General features: G+C 42.9%; 1 protein-coding gene across 2 annotated transcripts; it reads right to left on the reverse strand.

Moving 5' to 3' along the window:
- Positions 1–1,522: 1,522 nt before the first annotated feature.
- gap43 (growth associated protein 43) lies at positions 1,523–14,336 on the reverse strand. Of its 2 annotated transcripts, none has more exons than XM_080888807.1 (3): positions 14,012–14,336; positions 6,818–7,445; positions 1,523–2,843 (listed from the first exon to the last, which is right to left on the reverse strand). In XM_080888807.1, the coding sequence occupies exons 1-3, from the start codon at positions 14,039–14,041 to the stop codon at positions 2,764–2,766; spliced, it is 738 nt and encodes a 245-aa protein (XP_080744933.1). In that variant the 5' UTR covers positions 14,042–14,336; the 3' UTR covers positions 1,523–2,763. The 2 variants fall into 2 exon arrangements, with proteins under 2 accessions (XP_080744933.1, XP_080744934.1); XM_080888808.1 differs by having other exon boundaries at positions 6,827–7,445; positions 14,012–14,335.
- Positions 14,337–20,755: the final 6,419 nt, after the last annotated feature.

The following is a 20,755-nucleotide window of genomic DNA, read 5'->3' on the forward strand; positions in this document are numbered from 1 at the left end:
TTTTCACATTCTGTCAACACATCCCTGAACTGCCGAAAGTTCTCATTTTATAGAGGTGCTCACACTTGCTGATGATCAGTTATTCAAGTGCATTTCATGAGCAACATTTGGCTGCGACTTACTCTTATAATTCCTTTGGAAGATGGCAGAGTATGCAGCATTGGTGAAGGTTACAAATGATCTTCTTATGGTCTCTGATTGTGGACTCATGTCTGTGCTTGTCCCGCTAGACCTCAGTGCAGCGTTCAATACTGTTGACCATAATGTCTTATTACAGCGATTACAGCATGCTGAAGGTACTACACAGCAGTAGTTTAAATCATATCTAAATGGGGACTTGTCTTCACACACTAAGATTAATATCTAGTTCCACAGGGTTCTGTGCTGTTACCAATTCTGTTTACATTATACATGCTTCCCTTAGTCAGTATCATTCAATGGCATAGCACACGTTTTCAGTCCTATGCACTGTAATCCATAAAGCCAGAAAACAAACATTAATTAGTTAAAGTGGACAATCTCTAAATTTCTGCTTCTAAATTCAGACAAAACTGAGGTAACTGTACTCTGTTTCTTAGAAACATGGTGTCTAACCAAACACTTACGTCTACATGGCCTGACTTTGGTCTCCAGTAACACTGTGAGAAATCTTGAAGACATTTTTGACCAATATATGTCCTTCGATGTGCATATGAAACAAGTATGTAGGACTGCTTTCTTCTACTTGCACAATATCTAAATTAGAAACACCCTGTGTGAAAGTGATGCTAAAAGCCAGTTAATGTATTTACTACTTCTAGGCTGGACGACTGTAATTCATTGTTATCAGGCTGTCTTAAGATTTCCCTGAAAAGCCTTCAGTTAATCCAAAATGCTGCAGCACGAGTACTGACAGGGACTAGAAGGAGAGAGCATATTTCTCCTATATTTTCTTCTTCTCATCAGGGCTCATCTTAAAGACTTCCTAGTACAGTATTACCCCATTAGAGCGCTTTGCACTCTGACTGCTGGCTTACTTGTGGTTTCCAAAGTATTTAAACTTAGAATGGGAGCCTTCAGCTTTCAGGCCTCTTCTCTGTGGGACGAGCTCCCAGTTTGGATATGGGAGTACTTGCTCATAAGGGATCATCTAATTGGTGGGGTCTTCTCTGTATTATTGTAGGGTCTTTACCTTACGATGTAAAGCGCTTTTGTTGTGATTTGGGGCTATATAAACATAACAGAATTGAATTAAATTGTATTTCCCTGTGTAAGTATTGTTTTAATGTACGTTTGGTGCAAGAGCATCTAATCTTACAGGAATACTATCCATTCATTTTCTTCCACTAGTCCACTTCAGGGTCACGGCGGGCGCTGCAGTCTATCCCAACTGTCATGGGGCAAGAGTTATAATAAAACCACACATGTGTGGTTTCGTGATGGATTCAGTGGAAAATAAGCATGATTATTGGAAACTGCCGGGTGTTTCAAAGTGACAATATGTTTCTATCAGGCTTTAAACAAACTCCACAGCTTATGATGGTAATTGGCACATTTGCTTTATTTTGAAAACAGACATTGAAACCATTTTTTATTTTTTTCATATTTTTTTTCTCACAAGTTTGAACTCCTCGATAAGATTGAAACTGGACATTGCACTCACTGGAACATAGGAAATTTTTTTGTTGTTGTTGTTTGCTCATTTGTTTGATTTTTCTCTTAATCTTTTTTTGTAACATCAGTGCAAGAGTATTTTTCCAATTCATATAAACTGTCATAACAACACCAAAGACATCAAAAAAGAAGCCGCCACACCTCTTAAGTTTTTTGTGACTGCGAAAAAGTTCCTCTCAGAGGGAGAGTTCCCATCATGCATCTGGTTCAATGGTTCATGCTATGGCCTCACGTTTGGTTGGCAGAGCACAAATTGTAATATGTAAGAGCCAGTTACATCAATAATATAGTTGATTTCTAGAGTTTTTATTATATGATCACATCATTTAAATGGCAATAGGTCCTTTATTTACTGTAACTGTGAGTATACAGAGTTTGTAAAAGGGGTGTAAACCAAGCTTGAATGACTCAAGCAGAATAGAGAAAGTTGAGTAAATATTGTTTTTGGGATTCAGGATAAAGCTGCCCCAACTGGAAATGTCACACATTTAATCATACATTCTATTATCCATTCAGTGTGTCAGTACATTACCTCTTTGTTGTGTTCTCAGTACACTTGGATCGTGTCGAAAACATGAATTGCATTTATAAACCTGGTTGTCTTTTTGTGCGTGCATTTGCAATACGGATTTCATTTGCAAAATGTGTCTGAAGAAAGAAAGTGCATTACAATGCAAATACAATACGGCGCATTGGCAATGCATTCTTTTTTTGAAATTTTAAATGTGTAAATATCCAGTTGGAAGCGTTCATTCCACCCCCGGTTTTACATCAAATAGTGAAGATGTACCAAATGAAATCATCCACCTCGACATCATCACCATCACGGTAAGAGTCGCTTTTCATAAACATCAGCAACATCAACATCATCATCACCGTCGTCGTCAGCATCGTCATCACTTGCGCATAGTACAGTGTTAGCTTGAGCCAAAAAACTTCACGCTGGAAACTCCCCCAACATGAGAAAATCATTGCCACACAAAAAATGACAAACAAATAGAAACGGACTGCCTTCACATTGAGAAGGCAAAGAGCAACCTTTTTAGATTTTTCGTTTTTGTGGTATTCTTCATACTTTTAATTCTGCTTTCATTAAGTTAGACTTTAGCCTTAAGCATCCTTGGACTCGGTGGCCTCCGCCTCTGCATCTGCCGGGGTGGCCTCCTCTCCTTTAGACTCCTCTGCAGCATCTTAATGTAAGAAGTGGTGGGGTAGAGGGTGTAAGGGTAGAGAGAAGGGGTTTGGGGCGGGATAGATGAAAGGAGGGTGGAGAAAGAAGAGAAGAGGAGAGGTGGAGAGGTGGTTTTACATTGCGAGTAGAGTAATAAAGCTCTGTCTGGGGCGCCTGAGATACAGAGCTTCAAAGATTTCACTCATGAGCAGTAACTTTTGATGTTTTAAATATTTCACCCTCTATATGAAAAAAAAAGCCATGTAACATTCGGAAATTCTCAAAATATTCACATCTTCCCTCTCAAAAAAATTATTCGCACATGGAATTCTGTGTTGTTCACAATGTGTCAGCTCCACTTAAACTGAGAGCATGTCTGAAGCCCGCACTGACTGTGTAAATAATAAAAGAAGAGCTTGCTCCTAATGGACCCATGAAGCATTTGAACGGGCATCACAAAGCTAACAGGAGCATCTTGGCCTGTCACATCTGATACAGTGTGATGCCCAGAGTGCACTGCACTATGATAGCAGGCAACGATAACTTGCTAAGAGGTGCACACTGCTGAGTAGCAATCCGTGATACATCACAAAGCAAATGCTAATGAGATTCTTGCTCAGGTACTTTATATTTTTCAACATTAAATCATAATATCCTTCTTTAATAATCCTGTAGCTGGTGCGCTTTTTAGCTCCAAAAAAGCAAAGACATTCTCATTTATACTTAATAAAGACCTTCTTGCACTATGCAGGAGCTACACTGATTTTGGGGTCTTTGTTGTTCCTGCCCAAACTCGTTATCCGAGTGATCTCATCGGGGTGATGTCACACCCCGATGAGATCATATTCTTTTATTAGGAGGAGACATCAAGGAATGATATCATTGCAATGGAGACCAGGGTGCATGTCTCCTGGTGTGTGCGTGTGTTTGTGTGTGGGAGGGCGAGGGAGGGAGGGAAAGAGAGAAGTGGGGCAACGGTGTCTGCACTAATGCGCGATTGTGTGTGTGACTCAAGACAGCATGACTCATGGCAGATCTTCCAGGTAAGAGATAATTAGCTTGTTAGCCACTGTGACAGATTTGAGAATGTCCTTCACTACAGCCACTGAACTGTGCGATGCAAATCCAATTTCACCCAATTTACAGAGCCAAAGCCCGTCATTTCTTGTGTCTGACATCAGCGCGAGCTCACTTTCATACACCAGTTACCGGCTGAAGTGACAGTTTAGCTTTGCTGCTGGGTTTGTGTATGAAGATTGCAGACAGGGAAACAAACATTTATAAGTGTTTCATCATTTCTACTCACTGACCTCTTAGTCTTTAGTAAATAAGACTAATGAGATCATGGCAGAAAAAATATGAAGCGCAAAAGCTCTTTTCAGACTGATAACATCGCCAGCTTTAAATTCTGTCATTCGCACTGAGGTATGTTTTACATAAATGGTTCTCATAGCTTCATTGAAACATATGCAGGAGAGTTACAAAAACAGCCACACAGCAAAAGACTTGTTGCATTTGTGACCATTGACTCAAGTGAAGTGTAACCACACTTTTGAATGGTTGCTTTTCTCCATCATTGTCACTAAAATCTGAGATCAGAGAGAGCTAGTGCCACCCCTCATTCTCAAAGAGAGATTGAAATCTCTACTGAACTGGAAATGGCATCCTTTTTTAATCTTTTTTGGATTTACAATCAGAGTTGATGAGATAAAATGCTATTATATGCACGTTAATGTAGTTTAGGGCACGCTCTACTAACACAAGCCATTCACAAAGATGTGAGAGAGGACTTCTAATGATGTACAAGCCTGTCTTAATATGACAGCCTGCTTTCAGATATTGTGTCATTTTAAAAGTGCTGGGCAAACATTAATAGGTCTGATCTGGTTAGACTGTGGTCTCATAATCGACCAGGACGTTCATTCAGATGTAAAGCAGGTAAGTCCAGATAAATCGGATTTTGAATGTAAACATGTTCATATCTGAAAAAAGCTGATAAAAGTGCCAATATCCATAAGCATGGTATTAATTTCACTGCTATGCAGATGACACCCAACTCTTAGCGTTATAATGAGCTCTTGAGAACCACATATCTGGTGTTACAACTGATTCTGATCTAAGTCTCCATCTGCATATATATTTCATTAAAGGTACGTTGCAGCTTGTTTATGTGTTTATTATTTAATATAGTCTATAATCTGCTTTTAACAGCTTCAATGCTCTGTTTCCCAAAAAAGAGTTAGAATTCACTAGATACATATAAAAACCTTATGTCACTCTAGGGTTTTCACTCAGTAGCACCCTGAAATCCCCCTGCTCACTGCTGCTCGCTGTGCCAAAACAAAAACTAAAATACATCTGACTCAGTCTGGAGTGGAGACTGAAGAAGTCACTTGGATGAGGAACGAAACATTAATCCCACTGAAAACGCTACAGAGTCAGCTTTATCAAATAAAGAAATCATCTTTCTATATCGTCTCTGAGTCACTACATCTGGACAGTCCAACATCACTGATGGCTTGTTTATAGTGAGAATCTGTTTCTACTACTTATTACTTTTTCTAGTTAAGTTCTAGTGTTTTCTTTAATGTTTTTAACTTTTTTTTCCTGCCTCCTCTTTTTAGTTTTCCAAATTAATCTACTATTTCTTTTCATTATTAATGAATCTGTTGCCACCTTTTAATGTAAGAGAAGTGCTCTATAAGTGCAGGAATTCGATAAGAATTTGTGACATAGAGACCGCCTCATAGAGTACCCATCATCCTTGTGGATGTGACTCTTTTCTGTGTGCAACAAACCTTAACTGAGCGATTTGGTCATAAATATTAATTTTGGTCTCTGAGTCACTTTGGTAAGTTAAGCAGATTGTAGACAGCAGTGAATTCTTAATAAGCAGATCTTTGTCAAGTAGTGTTTGTTTATGGCAGACTTCCCCAGTGCGGATCGTGACCAGTAGGGATCATTAATCATTCATTTAAATCAGAGCACCTGTTCTACCCGCACTGCTCCATGCAGGCCAGCTATCCCATCGAGGTGGTAACTATGACAACAGGGAGACAGTGCTGCCTAGGTGACCTACTTTCTGTGTAGTTCTCCAGTTGGTGTATGCATGTGTGTGTGTGTTTCCCACCTCACGCCCCCACCAGCTCCAGACTGAGCATGCTCCATTAACTACCTGTCTGACCCAGTCTGAGAGTCCTTGGACCAGAAATATGAGTTCATGTCAAGTGTATCTTGTGACAGTGTTGTATCAGTGGAATAATATCATTTAATCTCCAGTTTCTTCTCAGGTCCACATTCCTGCTGTAATTGGACATCACATGACAGTGCTGGAAGACTTTCTTTTTTTTTTACCAAATAGTTTAACGTGATGTACTTTAAAAAAAAAAAGAAGTTTAACTGGGTCATCCATTACAACCGTTTTTCATGACTATGGTAGCAGTCAGGTTAATATATCACACCTCGTGTGAAGGCATCTGAGAGCTTTATTAACCTCAGTGATTTATAATTCATGCTGCTTTTACATTATGCAAACAACACATTGCTTTTTATCAATAGCTTTGATCATTCCCAGTATAACAATATCAGTGTGTACCACACTCTTGACCAGTGCTTATCATTTTCTATGCCGGCCTCTGTCTAATCAGTATGGAGTTTTCATCTTGCAGAGGCTGAGCTACAAGGCTGTCTAATCTTATATTGAGCTGTGTCTCTGTGTTAACCAGTGAATGGTGGAGCACTGCCAAATATCTCTAAATCCCAAAGACACACCAAGCGGCTATGTCCTGTGGAGCCTGCCAAGCAGACTGTGTAAAAGCTCACCTATTCTTCTCGATTTTATATTTACAGTAAGTAATTGCTTTTTGATTGGTGGAAGTGGCTGGAACTATTTTTAGCCCTGAACTCACTGCCCTCACGAACATGTGCATAAGTGAGAATGTGCTGGTAAACCTTTCTTCCTGACCACATGGAGCTCTCTCCTATTCTGCATACCTTGTTTACCTTTTGTTTGGTTAGGCTCCTCCTTCTCAGCTGTCGGACTGACAGCAGCAGGCACGTCGGCTTGTCTGGCCTCCTCCTTTTTCTCTTCGCTCTTCTCCTCCTTCTTCTCTTCAGCTGTGGCCGTGGTGGGACTCTTGGCTGGGGCCTCCACCTCTTTGGGCTTCTCCTCAGCTTTCTCCTCCGCTTTTGGCTCCTCTTTCTTGGGTTCAGAGGGCGCTGCGGCGGCCGTGGGAGACGCAGCAGCCGGGGCGGCCGCTACAGGAGACGTTGCTGTGGCAGCAGCTGCCGGAGAGTTAGCTGGCTTGTCTGCCACAGGGCTTTTGGCTTGGTTTGTCTCCTCTTCCTCCTTCTTAGCCTCTTCTCCTGCGGCTTCATCCTGCTTAGCAGGTGCCTCCTCTCCCTCCGCTTTCTTTGCCTCCTCTCCTCCCTCTGTTGCCTCCTCTGCAGCAGCAGGACTGTCACCCTCTTTCTCCTCCTCTCCGTCTTTCATCTTTTTCCGAGTTATATGTCCACGGAAGCTGGCCTGTATTTTGGTGGCAGCCTTGTGGGCCTTGTCCTCGGGTTTGTTGGTGGTGCCATCCTGTTCAATCTTCTGGTCCGCCTCCTCATTCTTCTCCACCTGGCAGGCGATAGACAACATACCAGGTTAACATTTACTGCAAGAGTTGAAAAGGTTGCGCTGAATGTCTTTATTTTGCTAGTGTCCAGTTGTTGCTGTGTTTGTGTGTGTCTATCCCTCTTTTTGTTGGCATGCTGCTTGATCACGAGAAGGCATGCTTTATTTCTGTTTGCTAAAGTATGTAAAAAATAGTCAAACTGAAAGGTCAGAAGTCAAGAAAAGAAAAAAGTGTATATCGTGAAATGGGAAAGCTTAATAAATATATATATATTTCTAACCATTACATGACAATCATAGGCTGGGAAAAGGTTAAAATTTCAGGACATGTTTAGAATAAAAGTGCGGGATGAGATGAGGAGCAGAGTTAGGAGTAGGACAGGAGACAGGGTAATATTGAAAGTCTTTCCTTGATATTACCTTCGGTTACTGGATCCAAAGCTGTCCATCAAATAGTGGGTTGTGCTATGAGTCATATAAATCTAATGAAAAGAAATCAAATCAAATAAAGGAATGAATGATGAGCACTGAAAGTGGCAACACAAAATGAATCAGTACATTCCAAATGAATAGGCAAACAAATCAAGGTAAAATATTCTCTCGCAGGTGTTGGAACCAATCGAAAGCCTCAAATGAACGTGAATAAGTGTAATGAAGCAAAAGAACACAAACCGTCAAGCAGCATGCAGACTGTGTAGCATCAGTTATACCAAATGGAAAAACAAAGTGAGAAAACAACACAATCTATTTTTTATTTTTTTATTTATTTATTTATTTTGGTCCTTCCAGGTATCAAGGCTTAGCTTGACCCTACAGCATTTTATCATTTCACGTGCCAGAGTGAGGAGATTTATTGTCTCCACATAATAAATCCAAGGCGCTGTGATTTTAGGTTGTGACAAGTGTCTCCGGGCATTTATTGCAGTTATTCAACCCAGGCATGAGGCTGATATTGTCCTCCTGATAATAACCCTGAAAATAGATTTAGTGAATAATTAAACTTAAATGTAGACGCTCTCCGTGGCATCCATTAATCTTTCCTGCAGTCTCTGCTAATGATATCCTCAAAATTATGAGCAGTGCTCAAAATCGGAGCCAATCTTTATTCTCTGGGTACAGTATATAGCAGCTCCGTGTCTGGCTGCTAGGGAACGAGCTCCCTGCTACAATCTCCTCACCATTCACTGCCATACCCCTCCCAACCATCAAAGGTTACCTTGACAACCAGAGTGCTAACTCATCACAGAGCCTGTCTGCTGTTCGGTGCTATGAAAGACTATATGTCACCCTGATTGGCAGTGCGCCTGACCCCTCGGGGGGAGCGGGCCAATAGGAACTCGTAAATCAGGTGGAGTAATCAGCATGGAAAAGCCAGGGATGCGATGAAGCAACGGTAGCAGCGGCAGGGTGTGGCGGTAGGGGGCAAAGGGGTAAAATGTATGTGCTTACATTAATGTCTGTGTCACCGAGATCTGGCAACGTCTTGTTTAAGGCCAATGAATCTGGGTGGAAAGAGCTTTCGTGCCTCTGCATCCACCCCCTATGTATGGTCTCCCAGTGTGTCATTATGTAGGATATGAGCTTTGACTTGGACAGCCTGTGTGAGGGATCACATCTGTGTGGAGTGATTTAAGACCCCGAGGCCCTAAATCAACACGTCTTCCTCAGGGTCAGTGTGTCAGTGCAATATTGGAGCAGCGAGGGCAAGGTGCAGCTGTATTGGTATATTCAGCTCCTCCGCCTTTATTCCCCCGGGTTCGGGTTAATATACACAGTCTTCCAGAGTAATATTGTGCAGTGTGAAATTATAAGACAGATAAATGAAATACACACTTAAATGTAGTGATTCACATTTAAAATCTGAACTGGAGCTAAACAAGCTACCGGCCAGTGGGTGTGGAAATAAACTTCAGCAGAACAGAGAGCAGGCAGACAAAGCACCACCACCACCACCACACCCTCTGCTCTTAATAATATGCACGTCTCCAGTGACTTATTGGGCTTTTATTGTGTCTGATCTCATAGGTGCTTACAATTGCCAAAAATCTGACCCGAGCACTTAACTCTTAATAGAATTACTTACTGGCTGGGTTCAGTGAGTCAGACGGAGAAAGAGAAAGCGATGGATGAAGGGTGTTTGGGAATAAGGGGTATGACATCATTATTGGAACAGAAGAGCGATGTCATTTATGTTAGAGGTTGGGGAAATGTGATAAAATACCAGAGGAGCACCAGATGATCTCATCTGGTGGTACGAAGACAGGAAGAAGCATCACCATCACAGTTTGACCACAGCTGGAGCGTCATCACTTGAATTATTGATACTTGTGTGTGCATCACCCTTAAAAAAATAAAAATAAAAAAATGCCGTGCTGTGATTTTTCTTCTTCTTCTTCATGGATTCACTTCTGAGATGCAAAACCAAAGATTACTTGACCCAGCACAGCTGACATTTGCCTGCACTGTATTTAAATCCCAAACAGAAGCATCATTGCACATCATTTAAGACCTGCACCTTGAAGCCTCTGACCGGTAATTGAACCCCGGTCACGTACCCTCCCTGCAGGCGCTTTTGCACCCGGCATCTATGTGGTGCACATCTCCATTCATAAATAAGGCAAGACTTAGTGGCTGTTTAAACTCTTCCTTGATTAATTTGCAGTGAGACAACATATTTGCATTATGAGTTAGTCAAATGGCTTACTACAATTAGCCTGCAGTGCTTGCTATTTGCACACAGTCGTTCTGGTTGCCATAGATACACTACTTTAACCGCTGAAAAACTGCTTTTAATCTCCAAGAAAATGTGGAATGTTTGCAACGTAATAGTGCAATTCTTGCAAGATTATGAAGCCAGCAATTATGCAATCTTTGTGCAATTATATTAGCTGTAGTATGATGTAGCAACATTAAAAAGGCTTGCTCCAGGATAAACTGACACTGTGCTATAAAAGCAGCTGACCTGTGACGAGAGAATCTAGTTCACGGGTTATCAAAATGCAAGAGTGCCATTCACCACAGGACACACACACACACCCTCTCTGTCGGATTTGTCTGCAAAGATAATAAATGGACATGGTGAAATGCGCTCAGTGCATTATCTGACTGGCTGGATGTGTCTATTACAGCTGCAGTCTGAGCCTCTCTCCCTGTCCGCCTCTGTCCTTGGGTGGGCACCGGCTGTTGTAAGAACCACACCCCACAGTCAATGGCTTTATCCATAACCACACACTCACACACGCACCATCCCCCCAATGGTGACACAAGTAACAATCCACCACCTTCCCACTGCCTCATTTAGAGTGCCATTAGGGACTTGTTTCAGGAGGCGGGGGGGGGAGGGGAAGACACAGTGGAAGCAGCGAGGTTAGTGCCATCGGACCGCAACTCACACTAATGCATTCGTGCATGCTGTCTAATGATAATGTTGGGGTTTTTCTTACTTATTAATATTATTACTATTACTATTGCAATCCATTCAAGTCCTGAGATTATTTGCCTCTCCACTTCACCCAGCATTGAATGCCTCAAGCGAAAGAGGAGAGAAATATTAAAGGTAATATTTGCATGCATAATGGAGATGCTTGCTTTGCAGACACCCCTTTTTTTATTATCGCCAAGCCAACAGGTGCAGCTGCACTTTAATATGGGAGGCTTGTATGTAATAAAATTAGAAGTCATAAAACAGACTGTATAGCACACTGGCACTCTTTGAAATAAAATGGAAAAACTCCACCGAGCAGTTGTCATATTACCACAGCTCCACCGAGCAGGTGGAGAGAGACTGTCAGCCACCCTTGCCGGTGGCACACGTTTCTCTCTGCAATGGCACCTCTATCTTGTCTTCGGCGTGATTTCTGTGGCCGTGTCTGCTTTCCTGCAGGAGCCATCCAGACAGCAAAGACTGAACTGCTGTCTGGAACTGCTGAATATCTCCCTCTTTCTCTCCCTGTCGTCTTTCACTCTCCATGAGCAAACTGCTACCCACTCATTCTCCCTCTCTCACACACACACATACACGCACATAGGCACAGCGGAGCACCACACCCTTTTAGCCGGCTATCTCCTGCAGATGAGGAGAGGGGGGCTCAGGTGGTGACTGCCACAGCCCCCGCTCGCCGTCTCTCGCCATCTCTCCCTCCTCTCACGCTTTTTTCCTCTTCCTTTGACGGTGAATTGATGAGCAGCCGTAAAGGATGCACTGTTTCTTCTACGATGGCCCGGGAAAAGATGCTCCACAGCAACTAATAAGCAGCCATATGCCGGCCTCATTACGTCCTCTGGAGCAGCCTTTAATTCACTTACATCAGCTCTCTGGCTGAACAAAGGCTCTGCAATCGCCACTGATCTCATCGGGGGCTGGAGATATATATGTTTCTTTCTTTCTTTCTTTCTTTATTACAGCCTAAAGCAGAGGAAAGTCTCAGTTGAGACTAAAAACCTTGTTTTCAAGAGTGACCTGGGCAAGAGAGCAGCCAGTCACACACTGCAAATGAGTGAGCACTGTATCCATAGGTAACCAGATAAGAGACGGGGTAGAGGAGAGAGGAAAAGAAGGTGATGCCTGAGGGAAAGGGCAAGGGTTGCGCACGGTGGTGGTTGTGTTAGTGGTGACGTGTGATAAGAAGTAGAGATGGAGAGTTGAGTGTTAGAGGAATAGCTCATTTGGGCGGGATTTGATTCTGCTTAAGTTCTGCTTATAAGCACAACCTGGAACTGGGTTCAAGATGTTGAGGTGAGAGCTGAATATTGTTGTAAAGCTGCATAAAAAGCGAGGGAGGCAGATGGGACTTAAACTAGGTGCCCGTAGCCACTCCCATATAGTGGAGATGTTGCAACAGCACTTAACACTCCACAATGGCGGGACCCCACAGCAACGCTGCCATACTCCAGAGCAGAAAATCATGCTTTTTGCTCATCCATCCGTGAAGACCGCGCAGTCTGTCCGGATTCATTTATGCTCAAATGCAGGAGCACGAAGATAAGTGCTTGTAGGCTGGGAGGACGTTTTTTTTCTTTTTTACCCTCCCCTGTGGTGCACGCTTGAGGCGGCGACAGCCTTCCGTAGGAAAAAAAAAAAGCTAGTGCCTCACCCACATGGCTGCAGTGTGCAGCGTGCCGGCTTCTCTTCCTTCAATGTTTCCTCGTGCTGCTCCCTTTCTCATCTTCGCGCCTGCTCACCTACTCCAGCCACCACCACCACCACCATCACCACGTTCTCGCTCCACCACATATCTGCGAGTTGTAGTCAGCCATCTAGTTTCATTCCATCTTCACCTTTCTGCTTTGTTGCATTCATGCCTCTCCCTACCTCCACCCCCCCGCCCATGCCCCATACCTCACAGCCTCCACTCCCTGTCCCAATCCCTGTTTCACCTCTGTATCAGCGTCTTCTCCCTTTTCCCCCCTCCTCCATCTAGCTCCATGTGCACCACCCTGCTTCTGTTTCTCCCTCTTTCTCTCCCTGCATCCTGCTCCACCTGCATGGAGTTCATCTGGCAAGCCTTTCTTTCCTCTTTTTCTCTCTCTGCCAGAGCTAATATGACTCATCCGGGCTGACATTTAAGAAGCAATCAGAGTGCCATCGGAATCCAGCGTGTTATGGCTCTGATAAAAACCCTAATCAGTTCTGAGATAGCAGCAGGAGCATCGCCCGCGATCACATGCAGAACCACCGCGACAGCTGCTGAAATGCTACCTCAGTGCAACACCTTTCTTTCATTTCATATTCACTGCCGGGACAAGACTGGCCACGGGTACCCAGCACCACCCTTTCACACCCTTTTAAATGAGTGCTCACTTCATAGAACCCTCCATTGACAGCAACCACTCAAAAAGCTGGAGGGCTATGATAATCCATTTATGCTCATTTATTCCCATTGTATTCCCCCCTCGAGGCCACTGACATGATGGAGCTGCTCACTCAGTCAGTACCCCACCCTTTTTTCCCCCCTTCACACTGTGGAAATGATGCACTTTCCTCTGTCACCCACTTCTTCTGCTTAACATAAGACTAATACAGAAGATACCTAGACCTCTCCCCTGCCCCTGTTTAAGGCGTAGGTTAAGAGAAAACTGTCATTTATCTAAAGCATCACTCGCCGGTGGATGAGATTGGGTTTAGTGGATAAATCAGAGTATTTCAGCTTTGATATTGAAGACAATACATAATCTATCAAGTGCCATTCAGTAATAGTTCACTTTTTTCAAGCACTTAATCAATAAGAGGGAATACCGTCGGCCCAGGATCACATTACATTCTTGCTGCCTTTCTACAAGTACGGTGTGAGGTCTGAGAGGCATTGTGGCAGCATCCATTCATGCAGGATAATCACATTAACTAGGCGTGTCTGTGCTCCGTGGATAGATTTCTATAAAGACAAGTCAGGCCTCAAGTCACAGAAAATTACACCAACATTTTGGCTAATCCCACCTCGTGCCTCCTAATCTCACCAAAATTGGCAAAAAAGAAAAGAAAAGACAAAACTAAAAAACAAACCCAACAGTCACAAAGTTCAGAACTGAGGTGAAGCTGAAAAATATTGATAAAGCAAATCAGAGCAGTTTACCGGTTTGGTTCTTCTTATGCAGCACAGCATAGTTGTAGTATCCTCCCTTTTTCTTCTCTGCTTCTTTTCTTCCCTTTTTTCTCCCTTTCACTTCTCTCTCACCCTCTCCCTCTCTCTCTCTCTCTCTCGCTCTCGCTCGCTTTCGCGCGCACACACACTCTCTCGCTCACTCGCTCTCTCTCTCTCTTTTCTCTCTCTGGCTGTATCAACAGCTAAGCCGCCCAGTACATTTACTCATCCCAGTTTGCACACACGCGCTCTCCCGTCAGTCTGCCGGGGTGCGACTCTCTCACTCTTTCTTACTCGCTGCCTGACAATGACTGCGAGCCCACCCTTTAAACCCCTCCCTTCTGCCTCCCTCCTCGCTCCATCATCCCTCTCGCTCTCTCTCCTCCTCCTCCTCCTTTCCTTCTTCTTCTTCCGCCTCCTCGTCCTCTTCTCACTCATAGTGATGACCCCCCCACCACCACCACCACCACCTCTTTTAGATCGGCACTCCTCTCTTCTACATCTTCTCACCCACCTCCTCCTCCTCCTCTTTCTTGTTCCCTTACAGCCTGGCTCCAGCAAAAGCTGCGGCCCCACCCTAAAAAAGCCTCTCCCTTAATAAATGACTGGATACCTCCCCTCAGTTTGGTCTATTGATACATCTTTCTTTCAGCCGTTTCATTGTCTCTCTTTTTTTGCCCTCAACACCCACATAGCCTCACTACTTTATCCCCTCCCCTTTCTATAACATTTAAGGAGGTTTTTCTTCTTCTTCTTTTTCTTTTTGTTAAGTGGCTCCCAAATGGAAGTTGCCTCCTCTGATTGCTCAGAATCCCTCTCAGACTCGGAGTGTTACAGACTCTGGATCTCAGATCAGCATTATAAGCCCGGGAGCCCTGTTTCCAAATTACCACAGCAATGCCAAAAGCATGTTTTCTGGCACAGTCAGGGAGCAGCTCTTGGCCAGGATAGACGTGTAAAAGAGAGCAGTGATGATCGTTCAAACGCACGCACGCACGCACACACACACACACACACTCTTTGCTTTTAGGACACGTCACCCCACACCACCGATCCGCCAGCCCACCCCCCCCTTCCCTTCCCTTCGCTTCCCCGTACCAGCGCTCTCTGTTCTCATGGAAACACCAGCAGATAGACTCGAAGAGCAGAGGAGGAGGAGTGTGTGTGTCTGAGAGAGAGAGAGAGAGAGAGAGAGAGAGAGAGAGACATAGAGAAAAAAGGAAGGAATGAAGGTAGGAGGAGGAAGCAAGAAGGCCGGGTGTGGCAGACAAGCAGGAGAAGCAAACTGCTTTTTTTCACCCCTTTTTTTTGTTTTGCATTTCTTTCCTCCCTCTGTGTCCACATTTGCACACACTCTGGGCTTAATAAGCAGGCACTAGGCATGCATTATCCCTAGAATCACATCTCAAGCCATTACCAATACAGTGAGGCTTGCAGGCGCATGGTCATGCAAACACCCACACTCTGTATTTGCCTTTCATAATGCACACAGACACGCACAGCGGTGTCAGAAGAGTCCCCACCCCCGCTCTGACACCGGCGAGCACCAGCAGATGCTACAGACACAATGAGGATGCAGGGAGGGATGGAGAACACGGGGGAGACAGACTGAGCCAGGGATGGAATAGGGAGGCAGGGAAAAGAGGAAGAGGAGGAGGAGAAGACCTGAGGGGGGGTTGCGCTTTGCTATTCTTCTCTTTTACAGGATTATTCCACATGCAGTTCACTGAAGGGAAATCATTAACCTGCAACGCTGAGCCTCAGCCTTCTCGGTGGTCACTGCTGCCACACAGAGAAGGCAAAAAAAAAAAAAATCTAGCACCATTACTTGGCCATCCTACATCATCACGATGTGTCATCATGGCAAACCACGGCCAGTGACACAGATACTGTAGTAATGCAGGGTTCTGCTGAGTATGCATGACTCTGCCCTGCTTTACTTTTCCACAGTTGTGCACATTCATACTAAAGATGTCCAGCTCACAGTCCACATCCCACATCCCGCTGTAATAACCAGATAAGCGCTTTCCTGAAGGGGAGGTGCCTTTTTCTGTTCTGAAGCAGTTCAGATATCCCGCTTCTGTAAAGTGAAGCCAACATCAGATGTTCTTTGAGGGTGAAAACTATGTGCATAACTGGGAAATGAAGCTCTGACACTTATCATCTCTATTCCAAGAGCTTTCTGCACCAAAATAGGCAGAATGATTTACTTTTAAAGCAGGAGGCCTTGCCACGATTCAAACCCAGGAATTTCTTTTCTTTCTTTTTTTTTGCTGTGAGGATCCATTCTGGCATCCACCAAGGAAATGTCAACATTTGTTGACTTTCTTCGACAGTATTGCAGATATCACTGGTGTGGCGAGCACTGCTGCCTCACAGCAACAAGGTCCTGGGTTTGAATCCACCATCTGGCCGGGACCTTTCTGTCTGGAGTTTGCATGTTCTCTTCGGGTACTCTGGCTTCCTCCCACAGTCCAATGACATGCAGTTAGTGGGGTTAGGTTAACTGGTGATTCTAAATTGCCCAGGGGTGTGAATGTGAGTGCGAATGGTTGTCAGTCCCTCTGTGTTAGTGCTGTGACAGACTGGAAACCTGTCCAGGGTGTATCCCGCTTCTTGCCCTATGGCAGCAGAGATAAATGACCCTGAATTGGATAAGCAAATGAGGATGGATGGATGGATGAAATAAACTGACTATCAAATCTAAAGTGAAAACCTGACTGTCACCTCACTAAAGTAATTGCTGTTTCGCATCAAAATGATTATGATTCTGTTTACCCAGAGGTTTTCATCCAAACACAGTCGGAATTTAAATAAATGCAATTTTCTTGCATGTTGATGATCAGCATCAATATTTAAACATCAAGTGACACTTCAAATCAAATGCCCACTGGGAGCAGTGCTACAAATCATTTCAGAGAGGAATACAAAACACAATCCTAATCTTCTTATTCAAAAAAATAGAAAGGGGAGGGGGGGGTATGTAAATGAAAACTTAGGAATTGCAAACACTCAAATTCCAAAGAGCCAGATTAGGCTCGCTGTGTGATCTGAAGAAGTGGCAGATAAAGAAACAGAGCCAGAGTGGTTGCTCCTGCAAAACAATCCATGTGCAGTTGCAAACAGACTGAACAGCAGTTGACAGGAAATAAACCCAGCCCAAAAGAAGCTGCTCACTCTTCACTGTATGCTAATGTGTGTCCAGTGACTTGATTGTTCTGTTAAGCGGCTGAGTCTGCTGCTGCACCGACCACAGAGATCAATAACACAACAGCGATCTGCCAGTACTGAGAAACGCTCAAGAGCCTAGTTCTGGCAACAGTTAAGTGGAAATACAGACAGCTTCCTTTTTTGTGATTGGTGTATTCTGTCATTAAATATAACGTTCAGGACACGAGTCGACACGTTTGTCTAATGATCAGCTATTCGTTTGCTGCTCGGTCTGTTTGTGCGTGCTTCCTCACAGAGCAGTGTTATATAGATTTATATAAACCTGTAGCATATGCAGAGCTCAGCCCAAAGGCAACTGAATACTAACTAATTAACTAACTAACTTATGAGCTTGTTCATATGAAACCATTAATATTGGTTTTTGAAGGTTTTTTTTTTTTTTTTTTTTACATGTAAATCCACAGTGTGTTGTATTTGTTGCAGTGCTGTCTGCCCTTTCAGGCTAGTTGTGATGAAGCTCCTCATCCGGAGTATGAAAGGTCACTGTATCTGTGAGAGACAATGAGATTCTACCTGCTGCAAATTATACATGCTGCAGGAATATGAATGCACAAACCAAGGGCATCTAATCGACCATCACCGTTTTAATCAGTTCATTTCCTTTAGGATGAGGACCTAAAAGTCAAAGGTACAAATGAGTGTACTTAATCAGTACTGTGGAGCACACTACACTTCACAAGTGGATGGAGTTTAAAAGTTGCAAAGAGCTTTTTTGCGAAATTCAAATAAAGTACATAAAGTGTACTACAAGTTATTTTTAACCAGTGCTTTCAGTCCAGGCAACATTCACATGCATCACTCACTCAATGAGGGCGTGTTCTTAAACAACATGATATTAAAGGAGCAGCAAATAAACAGACTCTTTAGGTGTTCTATAAAGGCTGTCGGCACCGATTGCATTGCTTTATAACCCACATAACAAACCCAGAGCATAAAGTCCCAAACCATCAGAATACTGGAACTATCTATACAATGATATGAAAGTATAACACTGATAGGATGGCACTGCAGTGGTAAATCCAGGCCTGTCTCGTGTCTGGTGACTGACACGGCAGCAACGTTGATTACAGGGATCAGCTGTCACGTTAAAGCAAATAAGTGGCCTGCTGAGCGGCCTGCCTGCACTCAAACGTATTATTACCATGCAAGGTGACTGGTCTGATGCTTTCGCCTGCTAGGTGACGCATTGTGTGTGTCACTATTCCGAAAAAACTAACATTGGAGAAAAAAGGGGGAACAAATCTTGTGGACTAAGTGGAAGCAGACACAGCATCACAAGTAATAAAATGACTCACTGTTGAGTAAATTTTAAGCATGATTGGAAAGAAACCACAACTGAGATTCAGTGAAAGTAAGATCGAATAAAAGTAAATACTAAGAAAAAGCAGTGATGCAAAGATGGATATGCACGGGTGGGATGTGTGCTTGTGTAGTGATATTTCTCTTCTTTACTTTCTTTCATATGTTTAAGAAAGTGTAAATACATATGCACTGCAGTACTATATAGACAGTAATTTTATGTTTAAAGTTGTTTTAAGAGAGCACAATGCTAAAAGCAAAAACAGAAGGTTACGGGTGGAGGGAGCGGGGAGTTTTTGAATGTTTTCTGCTCGACCACTTCCAATTTGCATAAGAATGTTTGATAAAAATGCAAGGATCAATCAAATGTAATGACTGTTGTGAAATTTTGGGATTTTGTTTCATATTTCAAATACTTTTCAATATGTATTGTTTTGAAAAACGGTCCGTTGACCCACATTCAAGCCCCACTTTTCATATATCAAAATCTGAGGCAATATTTGAACATGAATATTTCAAAAACTGTTAAAGATAAAAGCCTTTTTTCTTCTACTGGTCTTTCATGCTATCAAAATGAATCAGATTCTAAAATATGGGACAGATATATTAAAAAATGTCAGATATGGTTAAAATATGAAAAGTCCACATCTGGAAACTCCAGAGTTTTGTTCTGTCTGGATTAGACTATGTGCTGATTTTTGTTTTTTTCATTTTTGCTCAATCCAGCATGAAAGTTGATGAAAGTATCACTCTCTTTATTTTTGTCAGTAATTATTCGTGTTCTATTTTTGCATTATTGTGAAATGTAACAACACACAATCTGATGTATTTTATTAGCATGTGCTCAAGTATGGGACTTTTTTTTTCATTTGAACTGAACACTCAGACATTTTTAATGTATCTGTTCCAAATTAAATATCCTGAATCATGTTAATGATTCAGGAAAGAGCAGTGAAAAGTCTTATGTCTTTTTACTTCAATAGTTTTTGAGATATTTATGTTCAAACATCGCCTCAAATTTCAATGTGCAAAAAAACGGTGCAAAAGTGGGTTGATGGACCATTTTCAAAAAAATATATCTTGAAAAGTATTTTATATATGAAGCCTTTGGACAATAATATTGTCTAAATTAAGTGGTGGAGGTGGTGTTGTGGCCAGAAATTGCAGTGCTCCAACATTTTCTGCTCATGTCAAATTACATGTTTATGCTAGCATTGAAGGCAACTTCAATGCTAGCCTGAAACATTACCACTGTTGCTGACATAGCTGGTCATCTTCCCCCCCATGGAAAAAACAAATGTCCAGGGTAATTTGTGTATTAAGTATTGTATTTCAAATCTTGCCCTGTCTACATAAATCTAATTCACTTCAATGAAAATACAGACTAAGGCTAATCATTAATCATCAGCAGGCAGACTGTGCTAGTTTACACCTGCAGACACAAAAACTCGATTCTGCACTCTCTGAATGTCCTATTGATGGGCAGGCAGAGTGCAGATAGCTGTGTGGAGTGATCTGGGATGAATGATCTGTTTCTGAATGCGACACCATGTGGACACAGTGTGTCCGGAGAGGCAATGAAACAGCCATTTGAACTTGTCCACCAGTTTAATGGTTTTGGACCCAGTGGTTCCAGATTCTTCCAGGTCTATTACTGAGACGGAAATACACTCACAACCAGTTTACACTCACCAGTTGCACCAGCAAGTATGTCTTTGATGTAAAAGCACAGGGAGAACAACCACACAGGAAAGTCCCCAGCTGACCAGGACTTTCAGTGTCACTGTGCCAATTTTCCACCCTAAGCTCACTGCTTGCTCTGTTTACACGTGGGATATCTGCATTATTGAAGAGCACTTATTGCTTTTGCAACAGGTCGAATAATACAACGCAAACGATAACCATGTGTGTCTGATTTTAGGTCCAAACATAACACTTACGGGCTATAAAGACCATGTGGCAATCACTAACACTCAGTGGTAGTGAGTTTTCCCAGTGGGGGAGCAGATGGTTTATTGATCATTGTTGGGTCTACTTTCCACGAGATGCTGCTTTAGTGGAGTTTCTTTCAACACTTTCTCCGATTTCCAGCCGGTAACAATATCCGACAGCACAAATAAATTTAGGTAAATAAGGTAAATCTGCAGCACTTCCACTAGGGGAAAGTCATAATCGCTACTAAACCCAAAGGCAGACTTTAGGTTG

The sequence above is a fragment of the Rhamphochromis sp. 'chilingali' genome (genome assembly GCF_963969265.1).
Source record: "Rhamphochromis sp. 'chilingali' genome assembly, chromosome: 8".
Lineage (NCBI taxonomy): Eukaryota > Metazoa > Chordata > Actinopteri > Cichliformes > Cichlidae > Rhamphochromis > Rhamphochromis sp. 'chilingali'.

Bases quoted from the DNA above. Each gene is read 5' to 3' on its own strand.
- gap43 (XM_080888807.1), bottom strand. From the start codon at position 14,041: ATGCTGTGCTGCATAAGAAGAACCAAACCG. The intron at 7,446-14,011 runs GTAAACTGCTCT...ATCGCCTGCCAG, and splicing joins GCATAAGAAGAACCAAACCG to GTGGAGAAGAATGAGGAGGC. The intron at 2,844-6,817 runs GTATGCAGAATA...TCTTACATTAAG, and splicing joins CCAAACAAAAGGTAAACAAG to ATGCTGCAGAGGAGTCTAAA.